Source organism: Macaca thibetana, chromosome 4 (genome assembly GCF_024542745.1).
Source record: "Macaca thibetana thibetana isolate TM-01 chromosome 4, ASM2454274v1, whole genome shotgun sequence".
Classification (NCBI taxonomy): Eukaryota; Metazoa; Chordata; class Mammalia; order Primates; family Cercopithecidae; genus Macaca; species Macaca thibetana.
The window spans coordinates 56473422-56490994 of NC_065581.1; the positions used below are offsets into that span (position 1 = coordinate 56473422).

Sequence of the window (17573 nt, forward strand, 5' to 3'; positions counted from 1 at the left end):
GTGGAGAAATAATACTACTCTGAAGATTTATGTTCTAAAAACTGTAAAGATGTGTGTATGTTACAAATACGGGTTTCTTGGGTTTTACAAAGTGGATATTGTATGTGAAGCAAAGTACCCTTCAAACCAATGTGAACTCCCTTTAAAATAACTTTTAATATTATTAAGTTTCCTCTTGGTTTCCTTTTTACTTCAGCAATGGGGTGACTATTAACATTCCATAAGTTAATGCTTGCTCAGTTACCCTTGGTCTTGAGCTATACCATAGAAGCATTAACTATTTGACCTAGTCTTTCAGACACAATACACTTATACTGATTATGCTGACTAAACCTTTTCAAAGACTGAATAATTGTTTTAGTAGAAGTACTGATAGAAACCTAGACTACACTGCATGTATTAAAAAATAGTAAATTCTTTATAAAACTTTATTTGAACTTTTAAAATGGTATGATTAAACATACGGTATGCTTTAGATATTGCAAATATATAACTGAAGAAGCCTACCTAAAGCATTTTGATTTAGAAACACATTACCTTTACGTGTGTGTATCACCATGGATTTAATTTTCAAAGCTGATTCTTGTTTTAGAGTAGTTTCTACTTTAAAAATATACATAAAGATTAAGCATTGAATATACAGTGGAAATGAAAATGGGGGGGAGGTAACAAAAAGAACATTAAAATAAAGGATGGTAAGGATACCAGCTTGAGCCCAAGCTTAGTCACCTTAGGATTCAGACACATTCAGGCATAGCTAGAACAGTGATAGATTTGATTCACCAAGCATATATTTAAAGAATATTGAGCAATTTCGTGGGCAAGAAGTCATCTTAAGAAAAAGATGAGCCACAGTGATTTTTTTAAGTCTGTATCTCAGAGTTACTTCCGGCACAGCTCCAACAGATGCATGTGTAACTCCTAGAAAGAAAGGGAATCAAAGAAAATCTAATACATCCTTTGTACCCAAAGTCTCTAAAATACTGGGAAGACAAGGTAGCACTACTTTGGAACTTCATTAACAGACTGTGACACAAGTGGTGAACAAAGATTCTCTCTATATAAGAAGAATGGCTTCTGAGCAGTTCCACATTGGGTTAGGATGGCAGCAACAGAATGAGCTCCAAAACGATCTTCCATATTAGTCATCAGCTTTGACTTCGGAAAGTAGTACCAGCTCAAAGCTGAGTGGAGCAGCAATCTGACAACACTGGGAGTTCCAATGTGCATCAATAACTATACCAAAGCAAGAGAAAATGCCAGTGATGGGATAAAGTGGCTCCAATTGCAAGAGAAAAATTCCCTTGTGTGATATCCACGCCTTGATGTGGACACTGGAAAGAGGGTAGGGATGTGATCTGCCAAATGGATGGGGTGGTAATAGGAGGTAAAAAGCTTGGTTGCTGAGAGCTTTTCAAGCTTAAACACACAAATGGGAGGGAAGAAGAGACAGCAGAGAGGAGACTGGAAAGGCTCTTGAAGGATGTGCCAACATTTCAGTCATCTTGCTGGTGGCAGTTACACACAAAGAAACATTGTTTATTCCCAATTATTTCAGGTTTGGGTGTCATATAATACTTGGATTATGAAATGAAAGTGGTAATGACTATAATTGTAGGCATCCAGAGTTTGTTATTGGCATAGATACCGTCTTTTTTGATTTACAAAAACAAAACAAACAAAAAACAAAACAAAACAAAAAAAATTAAATCTTTGCTCATGGAAAGTTTAAGAACTATTTATACCTTGTTCATCTTATTTTCTCCTCAAAATTATTGTACAGAAATCTCAGTGTGAAACAATTTAAGCAGCAAATATGTGGGCATATTATTTTACAGTTTTATTAACTCAGTGAACAAACATAGGACTGGACTTATATCTTCTAAGAAATTATTATTATATTCATACAGAGATCAAAAAGGATGTAGATGAGGCTGGAGTTCTGAACTACTAAATTTTGCCATAATTGAGGCTGGAGATTCAGTCCTTCTAGATCTGCTACTCTAACCCAAATGACTTCATATAAGTACTGAGGTCAGGCTATTGTGGTCACATTTGCCTAAGAACACAACTGAAACTATTTCACATTTATAGTCACAGGGAAGGTAGGTTGGCAAACCAAAGCTCTATCCCAAACTCACTGGTTTTGTATTTCAGACCACTCCTTTTGGAAAATGTGACTTTCAAAATGTTTATTTCTTTAAACACAGTTATTAAAGGAGATTCTGACATTAAACAGCTCTTCAGACACATGTTGATGTTATAAGGATAAGTGGTTCCAAATATGATCATTGAGTTTCCCTCTAGGATACACAGTTTGAAAAACATTCATTTGAGGATTTATCAGAGTCTAAACGTTGATATCATTTTGAGATGTTAGCATACATTCCAGTTTGCTTTTTTCTCCTCTAAACCCACAGTAATTGACTGCTTAACCCAAAACACCTGTGATGGAACTGGTGCACAAATTATCTTTCCTTCATTTCAAAAAGACTCTTGCAGTATCCATTATGGACTCCTTAGCAGTAGTCAAATCAGTGCATTGTCTCACATCCACACATCTATCTGATCTTCACTTATTTTCAACCTGTGATTAAATTTGATTCTGGTACTGTGAAATTATGGATTCTATGACTCTACATTATACTCGAATTGTACCCTTTTTACAAACTGATCATTTAAAAAGTATAGAATTCACCACCCAGAATACAGAATAGATCATTTTTATATCAGATTTTAAGGAACATGGGGAAGATAGAATTTGTCTACTTAAATTCAATATGTACTTAAATTTTCTATAATCTTAAGTATATTGTAATCTAGCTACAAATTTCAATTTTGTTATACTTTGATGAAAATTTTGCGTCTTTTTTAGTTTCATTGTAAAAGCGCAGACCTGTTGCCAGACTTAAGTACATAGACTTGAAGTATCACAAATGGAAATTCAGCCTTCCTCCTTATTACATTCTTGTTTTTCAAATGGTTTCAAATGGTTTACATTGCTTTATAAATTCAAACAAAAATGAGAAGAAGTTGGGATTTTAAACTTTTTTAAGTATTAAAATTTTCCTTGTAGAGAACAGGATAAGATTTTTGAGTGATTTTTCACAGTAATTCTGGGGTTCTGTTTAACCCAGGAATATTGTTTGGTGTACAATACCTTTGCGGGACTTTTCTCATCTCTTCTTTTTCCTGACATTTAAAAGAGTAATCTTTAAAAAAAAGCCACTTTGCCAATATTATATATTGATAATTATATATTATTGGTAATGTGTGAAAATCAAAGGAAGGGACAAATGTAATAATATGTACAAACAAGCATAGGATTCTGTGGCTCATAAGTAAAGGGGGGAAAAAAAGACATGCTGGAAAAATAAAATCCAGGAAGGGCTATTGGTAGCAGTACCCTGACACACTGATATGAACTAAGAGTTGAGAGTTTTCTGTGGGTAAGAAATGTGGTTACGGCCAGGCATGGTGGATTACGCCTGTAATCCCAGCACTTTGGGAGGCTGAGGCAGGCCGATCACGAGGTCAGGAGATCGAGACCATTCTGCCTAACATGGTGAAACCCCGTCTCTACTAAAAAAACAAAATTAGCCCGGCATGGTGGCGGGCACCTGTAGTCCCAGCTACTTGGGAGGCTGAGGCAGGAGAATGGTCTGAACCCAGGAGGCAGAGCTTGCAGTGAGCTGAGATATCGTGCCACTGCACTCCAGCCTGGGCAACAGAGCGAGACTCCGTCTCAAAAAAAAAAAAAATGTGGTTACAACTCCTGGTAACATATAACAGTAGAAGAAATCCATTTTTCTATATGATCGGGGTGTGTTAGGGATAAAGAAGTTTAAAGGAGATAGAGATTTTTTAAAGTGTTGACATTCTAACAATTTTGCAGAAGATACTGTCATGCCCCACAGTTTGATAAAGTGATGGGGCTTAGAAAAGAAACAGGATATTTGGTCAGAAACACTGGCATGGTAACTAAAGTCATGCAGGGGGAGAAACACGAACCCTTGAGAACCCAAGCTCATGAGGCTCCAGAAAGTAGGGCCTGAGGACAAAGAAGCCGAGAACCATAAAGCAGCATGGCCAGAGATCTGTGCCCAGTTGTGGAAGCTGTCCAGTATGCTGAAATGTTTTATTGCATGGAGGGCAGGACTGAGGTGATGGAAAATGATTAGTTTCCTTCCATGGGACATCACTCTGAAATGAGGGGCTTACTGTCTCGGGCATGACAAGCCCAACAAATGTGTTTTACTTGGTCCCTATTTTCAGCCGCTGGAAATATGAATCTCACGCTAGGAACTGTAGTTTACCTCCACAAAAGCACTTACTTTTTAATAGCTCTTGTCTTTATATATAGCACCTTTCCCCTGAGGTCCTATGAACTTTACAGACATCATCTGTCACATGCCCCAAAAAGATTGGTTAGCAGTTGGTCTTATAGCCCTCATTTATTTTAAGACAGCAGAAACATTCTTTTCACAAAACCATGAGAACAGTGAATTATTTTTTGTTTTGTTCTCCAGTTATTATGTGACTTTTTAAAATAAAAAATGTACATATCTTAAATGAAAGATTCTTTTCCTTCAGAAGCCTGGGGGATTTTAATAAGACTATAATGAAGCAGAATTTCAGCAGAAATCAACCAAAAACTTTAAAAACTCTTTGTTACAACATGAATGACAAAAAGCTTTTAGATGTCAAACACATTTTAGTTTGTTTCACAGCAGTGAAATTTTAGTATTCTTCATTTTACCTATAGTGATTAAAGAGGTCTTTGAAACTTAGAGTAGTTACTTGGGAAACTTATGAGTATCTAAAGGAGATACTCTTTTACCAGCTACAGCTACTATATTATTCCAATGTTTTTTTTTTTTTTTTTTTTTTTTTTGAGATGGAGTCTTATTCTGTCGCCCAGCCTGGAGTGTAGTGATGTGATTTTGGCTCACTGCAACTTCAGTCTCCCAGGTGCAAGTGATTCTCCTCCTTCAGTCTCCCAAGTGCTAGGACAAGAGGCATGTGCCACCATGCCTGGTGAAGTTTTTCTATTTTTTTTAGTAGAGACAGGGTTTCACCATGTTGGCCAGGCTGGTCTCGAACTCCTGACCACAGGTGATTCTCCCACCTTGACGTATCATATAGAAAATCATATTTGTTAAATATTTGACCTTCCCTTTTGACTTGTACATGAACCTATCAAATGATCACAGGCTACTTCCAGGATCTTTGGGATCAGTCTAGTACCAGCAAAATAGAAGAAAAATAAATTATTCTGTACCCCAGAAAAAAGAAAGTGAAAAAAAAGTAAAATATATTTTCTAAAATATGCAGTAGAGAACTGATACTGAGATACCTAATGTAATATGCCATAGTAACTACTTCTGCAGGAACACATTTTGAATGCTGCTACAACAAAGAAATAATAAATGTTTAAAATGATGGATGTGATAATCACTTTGATTTGATCATTATACTTTGTACTCATGTTTTGAAACACCACATTGTACCACATAAAAAAGTGCAATTATTGTTTCAATTATAAATAATAAATTTAAAAATGTGGAGTTTTAGTATTTGGGACTTATTTTCTTCACATATGAAGGCTGATCATAAAGCATTTTTCTGAGTAAAAAGAAGCAGAATTTTTCTTCACTATTTTTTCATGTATCTGGCTACAGCCAGAATGCCATCTAGCCTGCCCCACATAAGGGACCAGTTACAAGGTGAAATCTCACACCACCGTGATTCCTTGCTGGCCCCCACAGCAAAAGCATACTGAACCATTTGCATGCAAAATAATAGCTGGTTTCCAAGAGTGTTTTCCTTGTGCTCAATCTAGGTCAGCAGTGTCACCTGACCTCATAGCATAAGTAGAACTTTCATATTTCTATCAGTTGTGTTACTTCAGAGAAAAATAATGTGAAGAACACTTCTGCATATAAACATAACTGGTACCTGAGAGTAATAAGAAGCATGTCTCAAAGAATCAGGGACATTGGGAATTGAAAAAGCCAATTCAACATTTCTGAAATTAAGAGAGAAGCAACAGCTGCCATTTATTGAAGACAAGTATTTTACCAGTTGATCTGTATACATCTTATTTACTCCTCACAGCAAAGCAACTGTTATACTCTTAAAATAAGACTCAAAAAAGAGTTAGATTTTTAACTCGGCCTTGTCACACTACTAAAGTAGTGTGCTTTTCCCTTTAAGTACATGGTAGTTCACTTTTTAGAGACTGGTGGATACTTTCATCTTGGGTTTCTGTGTATTTTCACCTTGAGAAGAATGGAGGAAAAACAGCCTGTCAGTGGCATACATATCATAGTTTTCCAGAACAATGTTATAGCTGCTGCTTTTGTTAAGTTCAGGATCAGACTTTCGTTAGTAAGTAAGTAGGAAGACGAAGACTCGGTACTTCTTACCAGCCATAAGAAGGCAGGTGGCTTCCCCAGTTGCTATTCTACTCTAACTGAAACTTAGATTCAATTACTGTCACAATATGATTAGATTCAATTACATGCCCCAAAAAGAGACATTAGCATACATTTTCAAGGAGTGGCGATATATAATTTAATTATCAAAGTATTCTTAGTCTAATCCAAATTTTGATTGCCACTTCCAACATATGCTACTGGATTTGATGGTTAGATGCCTTTGTTTTTTGTTTTTTGGTCTTCCTCTCTCTCTTATAATCTTATTACCGGCATGCCAATCTTTAACTCTCAGCAGCATAGAGCCACAGTGGTTGCTCATGCCTTATAATGATTAAAGATTCTCTCTTCTTCCCACTTGTGCTCTCTGCTCAGGATACAAATACCAGCACTACTGTTAGTTTTGCAATATATCTTTGAGAGAGATGTGTCAACAATAAGTAAAACTTAAGTAGAAAGAAAAGAAGAGAAAGGGTCAGCTCCAGTGTATGATGACAATAAGTACTATTTTATATTTTTCAGGACCCTAAATTGATATTAACATGAACATACCCCACAGATGATTAGTTTAGCTACATAGTCTAGAAGAGAAAATGTAACAAACAACAAAAACTGAAACATGTTTCTGACTTTGGCATTTGTTTGGTAAGACTGGTACTCCATAGTTACTGTTCTGAATTAGGGAAAAATCAAAAACAGAAATACAGACATAGCCAAGCACTTCTGAACCCCTTTTCATTAAAATAAATCTTAAAAATTAGTAAAATATATATTTTGCCAGATAATGAACCACAACTAACTCCCTGTTTGTCACTACTTACTTTAAGTCAATAATTTTAAAACCTTGTTTCATATATGTTTTTTAGTTGTGATGCTAAACTTTGGATAAGCAAACTATGTTAACCATGTGGCTCTCATTCAAATATATATAAACTAAACTAAAAGCTAACACTTCTGAATTAAGTTATTGTGATCTGCCAATTATGTTAAGATATTCTTAAGTATGATCAAACCTGCAAGTCTCAATTTACAAATGTTACCTTCTTTGGGACTTGAAGAAGAGAACTAACTAGACTATGCCAAATGTTTCACATATTATTCTTTTTAAAATGTTTACTACTATGTTATTATCCTAAGAGGACATAATAAAGAGATGCAAGTCTTCAAGAGAAAAAAAGACTAGTTTTAAAATATTGTTTATATAATGGACATGATTAAACAGCAAAATTTAGTCTTTCAATTTATTATTAAATATATTCTATAATCAGTATCTATTTAAAAAGAAAAATTATTTTCTGCCTATGAATCATCATACAAGACTAAATTAAGAACAGAGGGTTCATTATCAAGTTCTAAATAAAGAGATTAAATTTGACTAAATTACATGTTGAAGTGAATCATCGGCAGAAGAAAAGTTTCTTTTTCTCCTTTCCGATTTATTAATTTATGAAATTAACTATAATTACATAAAGAGACAAAAAAATTGAAGAGATTGATTTAGAAAATAAAAAATATGACAGAATTACTGTTACATATTGTCGGCCACATCACAGTTAAACTCCAGAGAGAAAATATAAAAAATCAAAAATAATTCCCAACAGATACAGCATAAAATTCAATTCTGTCCCATAATAATCATTTTTAATGACATTGTTTTATTTGGAAATTATAGCAATACAATTATTTTTCAGTTCAGAATTTATAAAAGAATAACATAACTTGTAAGAGGCTGGCCCTGAAATCAAATCATTTTTAGATTTATTCTTAAGCTACATTTACTCATGTACAAAATGGGTTAAGAAGAAGTAGATATTTCACTTAAAGAGCTTAGCAAAATGCTTAACACTGAGTAAGCTCTCAGCAATGTTAGTTTCCACTAATGTTATTTATTTGATTTCAGTTGTCCATCACAGGAAATGCATGGTTTAAATTCTTACTGAAAATGAATTACAGATATACCTAGCCAGTTAAACCTGGATTAACCATGTAGAATTCAAAAATACTAAATATTAGCATAAAAGAACAAATTGATATTGGCAAAAGGTATTGCTGAAATCAGCGTATAAAAAAGAGGATATCTGTGTAGACAGAAAATAAGCTGATAAGAAGAATGAGTTTGAAATACATGGAGTATATTTTGTGAAAATGCTATACGGCTAATAAGAGAATTAATGACATATTTGGTTGAACCAAGTAGAAATTTAACAGTGATCCATTATTTACGTTCAGTTTCTCCTGCCATGAAAGACACAGTAAAGATTTTGCTCATTTGTATGCAGTGGGCAAATGACAAAAAACTAAAGCATACAGGGAAGATTTATGTTCTCCAATGTGCTTTAAGACATTACGCGAGTTAGGAAACCCATGGGTCACAGCTTACATGGGTTTGGAAAATTAACAAATACTGATTTCAAACCCCAAGGGATATCTATGTCATATTTATTTTCAGTAGGAATCTAGTCATTTTTACCATAAATGTACAGGAATTCTCAATGGACACTTTTGCTAAACATTCAGATTAAAATGATCAACATAGTTGTTTCTCTTAGCCACATCTTTTAAATATTTCTCCAAGGCTTGATTTCTTATAAAAAAAAAAAAAGATTTTCAGAAAGTAACACATGGCCATAGATAATTTATGTTTTGATGTTTTCGAAATTTCATGAAAAAATCTGATAGAAGTAGAAGCCACTCTAAAATGTTATGGAAAACTTTAGATTGAGTTCTATGTTTTGCTATGATACTAAAACATTTAGTATGGCACTTAAAAAGAAAACACAATCCTGCTAAATGCTGTAAGAAGAACTATCTAGAAATTTTAATAATTATGGATTTTCAACTATGAATTTATATTTGATCCCTAACACAATTACTTGAGATTGTGTATATGCCTGGGTATTCCATGTCTACACACACACGCATGCGCACAGAAAAACACGCCTAGCTTTCTCGCATCTCTTTACCAGTTTCTCCATCACTGGTTTTATACAATATCTTAAGTTGGGGTTTGAATATAATTATTTAATAACAGCCTCCTCTAAGACAATGCATTTCCATTCACTGTACCCTCTCTACATATAGTATTTGTATATACATGAATATAATGCTTAAAGTATAAATATATGCTTAAAGATTACAATTGGTTTACCATTATATGATGCAGCAAGGTTGTAAGTGACTGTAGAAATTACCTAAAAATGTATATTATGCAGTATAATTCCTAGACAAGAAGTCAACTAAATAGTGAATTCTTCAAGTCACATAGAGCTTATTCCTCACGGAACGAACAATTCTATGGCCATTGGCTTCCATTATTCAGGGTTTTTTGTCTTTTGTAAAGAGCCCTCAGTTTGCCTTTTATGCACATTGATTTAACTTGTGGACTGTAGAGTAAAAGTTAAATTTTATTTATTAATTTTATTTCTTCAGGTACTGGAAGATAACTATTCTTCTGCTGTCCTCCTAATTTATTCTAAAATATTAATCCAGAAGTCAATATCTAATTATCCTTAAACATTAGACAATACACAAAGAACTACTTATTTATAACAATATTTATCTAGAGCAAATCATAAGTGTATATGTTCTTTTTTCCTTTCAGAACCTCTAGCAAGATATGTGATTCTTTCAGTTTCTTGGATATAGATACTCTCATTTATTTATTTAAAACCAATTGTCATCACCATAAATTCAGCAAAAGGGGAGCCATATGGTTTTATGAACAAAAATGACTTAATTACTTCAAAAGATAAGATTCAGATAAGAGAAGGAAATATTATCAAATCTTAGAATGTTTAAAAGATCCTCAGATAAGTGGACATAATTCAACTTTTTGAACTTAGATAAATAATAATGAGAAACTGTAGTCAAAACAGCAGGAGAAAAAGAAAAATATCACCCTTGATCTCGGAATTTCTTCTGCTACTTATTAGCACTGTCAGCTGATATTCAGATTACCCAGCCATATAGATCATCTAACCTTTGACACAGATAAATTAAACCTCTGACAACACAGAGGCTTAATTTTGAGTTCTTTCCCTGAGGTAAAAACAACTCTCTTAGGGATACGAAGAATAACACAACAAACTTGGCCAGATACTTCCACTTAAAAATAGCAGATTCTAGGACTTATTAAATTTAAGTAGATATTATATTAAGAACTCTGCATTTCTCACACAAATACACTTAAATTTTATAAACATAAAAGAATATTCAGTTGCAAATTATACCTTTGTTTAATATATAATCACATGTGGACTTTAGATACTGGAATATATGTTTCTAATTAGGAATATACTGCAATTCAAAAGACGTGGCAATTTTGGAAAAACTTATTTTAACAGAATACATTTAGGAGATATTACTGGATATTTTAACTTGGAAAAGAAATGTTATCAGTATGTTAAATTACTATGCAGGTAGGAATGAAAAACAACCCAAGGTTGTAGAAAAAGATGAATCCTGTTCTTTGTTAACATAGCTCTAACAGTTGTCAATTACTGGGAATGAACAACTACAACCAAAATTATCACAGGTTGAAAAGGAGAGAACACAGCAACATCCTGCATAATGAAATGTAAAATTACCCACTTTCAAGTTAATTGCCCTGATAACAAAATACTTCATTTGAAGTTTGCAGAATAATATTGGCGAAAATGAAAGAGGATTAAACTGTTGGTACTTTTAGAAAATCTCTGATTTTCTAAAGTCTAAATCTCAAAATCTCAAATCTCAGCTTTCCGATCATTTTCTGGGAAATACCATTTATATGGTGGAGAGTTTATGTGGTTTGCTATAAACATCAGCACAACAGGTATTAGGGACCATTGGACTCTACTCTTTATCAAAGACTACTGATATTTATTTGATCTTGTGTTCTACGAACATTAAAATCCTGCTTATAAATTCAATTATCTTTGTTAGAATCCATTCTAGTGTTTAATGCTTACTAATAGGTTTACTAACTCAAATACTAGTAATTTGTCCTGAGGCATTTTTAAACAGGAGTTTTTTATGCTAATGTTGGCTAGCCTTTAATAAATTAGCCCCATATATAATCCTATTAGGTTACAAAAAGCTTGTTTCCCTTATTTACAATGATGAAATTAGTAATCTCCAAAAATATGTTATTTTTCTAAGAACAAAATGGGTCTCAAAAAACTACCATATTAAGTACTAATAATTTAATATTCTGTGATGTCTATGAATATAAGCATCAATCATTGGTTGATGCCAACTAATATAAGCATCAATTGATCATGATACATATGTCTGAGTGTTCATTTCTATTGACTTCATACCCTAGATTGAAACAGGTTAAAAGTTTCTTACCAGTAATTACTTTATCAACCAATATTATTAAACATGAGCTTAATAACATTACTGCCTATATACTCTGCTGTCAACTCAAAGTTTCAGAATATATATCAATCTGACCTTTTTCCTGTGGACTATCACTTGTGAATTTATCTAAAATTTATTTAAATCATCTGTAAAACCTCCGCAATAAAAGAACTAGTCCCAAGTTAAAGGAGTGATAACCAGAGCTAATGTAAGTGAAAAGTCTGTACAATCTCTAGTCCAATTTATCATACAGACCTTTATTTGTGCCCTATCACGTGCCAGCTACTATCATCTAATACAACTTCACATTCCTTGTAAGGTAATTACTATCACACTCATTTTATTGATGCAATAGCTAAAATGGTAAATATTTTGTCAGAGCCCAGATTTTAATCTAGTTTTCCTAATGATTTCTTTTTAAAATGTTTATTTCCAGAATGTAGCTATCTGTTCATTTATCCTCATTTAAATTAAATATCAAAACTTTAAATTCTAAGTTACTGTAAGCAGTAAGTTTCTTTATTTTACATTTAAGTATCAGTTATAATATGACAGTTTAATATCTCTGAAATCTTTTTTTCTTGATTTGGGTACAGAATTTAGTGAAACTTTAAACTTTCTGACTTTAAACCTAAAGTTTTACCTTGATGTGGTTGAAAATTACGCTATGACTTTGTTTTCAAAATGGCTTTTAGAGTCCTACTTCTAAAAAATAACCTTATAATGTTTCTTGGACATTAAACAACTCTCTGACAAAACAACATTTTGATGACTTGAATACAAATGAATCAGAAACATATGGATTGAATTTTTCTTGATATATAAGCAAGTTTGAATAGAAAGAAAAAAAGTCACTGGCAAAATTCATTCCGAGTATTGCCAAACTGAAAATGTCTGAAAACATAGGGCTTTTTAAAAGACATTCTAATGAACCCAAAAATACTATCTTTGTTTTTCCATCTCTAAATTATTCTATAAACCCAAGTTTGAAAAAAAGAATTAATCTACTTGGAAGGCTTAAACTATATAAAGCATCAAACAATGGAAAATTATAGTGTTTGGGGGGAAAACTCGAGTCTTTAAAGTTAGACTAAATTGCTATCTGTGTAATAAACTATGTGCATATGTGTGTAGGAAAAATCATTACTGTAGATTTATTAGCAATGTCAATAAAGACCTAGTATGTCAGTTAATTAATGTATCATTATAATGTAGAGAACTGGAAATCTTACAATAATTTAGGACAGATTTAAGTCTATTCATTTGCTATTAAAAACAAAAATAGAATTTATTTTATCATAGAGGTTTATTAACCACCATGAGAAAGTGCTTGAGAACTTTAAAACCAATTTTGTAAAACCGGATATAACATCTTGTCTGGAATCTCTAAATTTTGCCATTAAGAAGCAGCAATATATTTTTTTCATTTGCTTACTCGTATGTTTGTATTATTTTGCTGAAACAAACATATGGAGCTCTGATAATTATCAGCATGAAAAAATAATAAAATATACTTGAACGCTCTTGCCAAATCCATTGCAGTTCATTTGTCAGATTTCTAAAAAGAGTATTTCATAAACTGACATAATTTCCACAGGCTCTCTGAGGAATCAAAATGCTACTTTTGGTTTCAGCAGCCTTTTGATTCCCAAAATATATTTAGACCTTTTTGGTATTTTTTTTCACAGGGGCAGGCTAAACAAAATTTAATAATACACATCACTGACTTTCCTTTCCTTATGATTTAAACTATTTAACTTCTGTACTGTGGTTTGCTCTACAAAATTCTGCTCCTATGTTGCATTAAACTAGTTTAGTTACTAATAATCCAAAACTCAGTTTGGAATGTTTTCTTAAAAGGAACATATTCAGTGGCAAATGAACTACAAGAGCCTTTTAATTACGAACTCACACAATTACCATTCAAGACATCTTGAATACATACGACCTGCCACTCTTGTGCCACGCACTGAGAGTACAAGTGCGAATGAGTGATACATGTCCCATGACCTCATGAAACTGACATTCATTCAAACCTGTAATCACGGTGGTGTTACTGTGATTGATTAAAGTAATAAGTTTAGTTCTTTTTTATGGCTCACGATCAAGCTACAAGAGGATATTACATTTAATTTAGATTTCATACTCCTTACATGATTTGTTTACAGATTACTTGCCTAATAGCATCTGCAATTACATTTTATACATGAAAGTTGTTCTAGCCAATCCTGGACTGTTAAATTTTTCCAGAATATTCCATGCCATTTTGACATGGTGTGCATCTACTTACTGTTTCTTCATCCAGGAATGAATTATCCTGTCCTCACCATCGCTTCCCATACTTCCATGACTTCCCTTCCTCTTCATCTGTATTTCTTAGGATCCTAACTGCTGACCCAGTTTCAAGGCCACCTCTACCATAGCTCCTTTGGCTCCATCCCAGGTGTCTTTAGCCATGTATGTTCTGCTTTTCCTTGGTGTCTTTGTTGTATCACTGTTTTTCAGTATTAGGGCACTTTGTTCTTTCTAAAATTAGCTACCTATATCTGTCTCTTAGGTGATATGATTTGTAACCTGCTGCCTTGCATGCACAGACACTCAATAATTGTATGTTGGACAAATGGATAAATGAATAACAGTTTACAAATGAATTTGAAAGAGACTATCCTGAGTATCATCCTTTCATGATTTTCAACTCCTTTTGCTTAGAAGAAAACATTCGGAATATATTATTGAAAATAAAAGATGGTCTGTCTGCTCTGAAGCAACGTAACATTGAGAACACCAGCCATGGTAATGAGTGAAGCTGTAATAAGCTGAAGCATCTGGTTATTCATATTTACAAAGAAATGTCACATGTATATTCTCCATGAGGTTGCAGTTAATAAATCTAAGGTGCCAGGAGAATCAGTTACTTTCCCAAGGCCCTATCTGCTCCACTTCTGGTTAAAATCTGTGTTAAGTATTGCCTAAAAGCAAAAAGCCAGCTAGCCTAGCATGTTTAACCATCTGAAAATTCTTCAAGTTAGACAATATCAGAGAGATAAAGAAAAGCAACAACAAAAGGCTGTATATCTCAAACCTAACTCTTAAACATAGAATTTGGAAACCTTTTAAAGGAGTAAAACATTAGTTTACTCTAGGCTAAAAACTAACACACTAGTAATTTAAAGTCAAATTACCCGTGCAATATAAGAGAAAATTAATCAGAGAGAAAGGGAAAGTCAAAATACAGACTAGTTCTCAAAGAGAAAAAGATAAACTGAAAACAACATTAAATAATGGAAATAGTAAAAGAGAGAACCAATACAATGTAAGAGTGGGGGTAACAAAAAAAAATAAAAAAGAGAAACTTTAGAAAATCCATATGGGGCATGAGGGAAGATGGAAATTAAAAGGAAACAGGCTGATCATATTTCATAGATTTCTTGATTTGTTTAGTTAGATATTTCAAGCATATCTCCAAAGAGGAGAGTGGGAGAAGCACATATCACTAATTTCATTTTTCTTGTTAGGGCCACATACCAGGGAAGGAACGATGGCTTACCTCCCCACTGCCAATTTCCCAGTCATATTTCTGACCAAAAATGTACAGTAGCTTAACACTAAGAATCCTTAGAAGATTATTTAAATTTATGCCTTACTCAGTCTACATTTATAATGCTTGAACTCTGAGGATCCTTTAATGATAATCTTAAAGCCATAATTTGACTCTAACCTATAATCCAGAATATTTGAATTGTTTATGAAAATTCAGCCATTGTAATTAAAAGCTATGGAAAAATCTGTATTTGACAGCAGAGGAAAGGTCTGAAACTTTGCCTATGACACTTTCAGTAAGAACTTTCTTTTTCTAGATCAAGATTTGAGACCCATAACACATTCACTAGACTAACCCTTTAATATATTCCATTTGTGTATGAACTTCATTCCATATACATAATCTTTGCAATCACAGCATCGGCCATGGTATTACCCATAGGTGTGAAACTGGCTGCAGGTAAAACAACGCCATAATGAAGTCTTCAGTATTTATAGCAACAAATCTACTTGAAAAAGGTCCAAGACAGGCACAACTTTTACTTACCTCCATGGTTTATTAAACAAGGCTTTTGTGTAACACAGCAAGGAAAAATGAGGGAGGCAGACTGTAAGCCTAATGTTTTTCTTGCCTGATTCTGTGACAACTGGAAGCAGTGAACTTTAAATACGATACGTTCTCTTATTAATGATCTTTTTAAAAATTATCCTCCCTGTCCCTGTTGATAACATTTTTGCGGTTGAGAATAACTGCTCAATGTAGATCTCCATGATGTTTTTTATAAATATTTAAAATTAAACATTAAGTATTTAAAGATAGGACACCATTAAATTATGTATTATCCTCCTATCATGACAACTATAATTTTAAATGACCTGCAAGGCTAGATTTGGGTTTAGAGTGTTTGAACTTTGCGTGATCAAAGGGCAACAAAGTTCTGAATATATTGGCCTAGGCTTTCTGAGTCTTCTGAGCAAATATGCCAGTGTCACCATCGCCACAGTCTGCAAATTCTGTTCCATGTGTCTGAATTGCCTGCCCCCCCACTTCTTCCCCAATCATATCTTTGTATTTCAGATTATAGCTCAAATCTAGTCACCATCCTATGTTCACAGATCCATTGAACTCCTCAGTGTGCTGTGATATGCATTCAGTAATACTATTGTGTTATTACTAACTCGTACATCACTCAAATGCAAGTCTCATAAAGCCATCTGCATTGGCTCACTTTTATATCTCCAGAATCTCGACAAGTGCACAGCATATAGTAGGTGCCCAATAAACACTTGTGAGCATAAGAATTACTTCTGGACCTTCTCAAAAGTGAAGATTTCCTACAGACCCTTCCACAGGTAATTCTGGAGCAGTAGTCTTTGATCAAACATTGCAATAGGTAAGGAACTAACTTGGTATTATTTTTCTGCAGTTTTTTGTGACTCATTCCATCCCCATCTCCCACTTCGTATTATTGGTAGCTCCTTTACTTCCCTAGTGTCTCTTTTGATACATGTTTATCCTTGTTTTAGTCAAGCTTTAAGACACAATTTGCATATAGTAATATTTATTCTTATTTGATGTACAGTTCTATAAATTTTTACAAATTACATAGTTGTGTAACCACCACTACAATCAAGATAAAGATCGATATCACTTTATATATATCTTTCTTTTGGTATTGTTGTATTAGAGTAGTGCTACTTAACTTACATATACAGGTCTTCAACACTAGACTAAAAATCCCTGGAGAGCAGTAGCAGTACCTACATCTTCTTTACCTCCCACCCCAGAGTCTGACAATAAATGTACTGGATGAATGTGTCCTAAATTGATTAATTAACTAATATAGTTTTGCACTACGCTATGGAATGTGCTGTCTTGGACATCATAAATATAAAACATATATTGGTTACATCACATAAAAAACAATAACACTCAATGTGTCAAACAAGCTTCACAAAAAATATATAAAATTCAGTGCTTACCATCCCCTGTTTCTGCACAGAGCTGTAAGCCCAAATTGTTCTGTGGATTAATCACCCAATGATTGCTGGTCACAGTGATATCAAAGACAAGCCAACCCACATCTAAAGCTTGGGCCTTTCTTGTGTCTAACAAGAACAGATCTGCATCCCTAAAAAGAAAAAGAACAACAAAAAAAGTTAAAGGTTTAAATGAAGATCACTATTTCCTAGACTTAAGTGAAAACATTACAAAAGCAGTCTGTAAAATAACACGAGTTAAAGAACAAGTAG

At 33.5% G+C, this 17573-nt stretch overlaps 1 protein-coding gene across 1 annotated transcript in view; it reads right to left on the reverse strand.

The window, feature by feature from the left end:
* BMP5 (bone morphogenetic protein 5) overlaps positions 1–17573 on the reverse strand; it is a 122559-nt gene that overhangs the window by 24157 nt on the left and 80829 nt on the right. The window contains exon 3 of the mRNA XM_050788785.1: positions 17304–17452. Coding sequence (XP_050644742.1) covers positions 17304–17452 — 149 coding nt within the window. The remainder of the gene's footprint in view (positions 1–17303; positions 17453–17573) is intronic.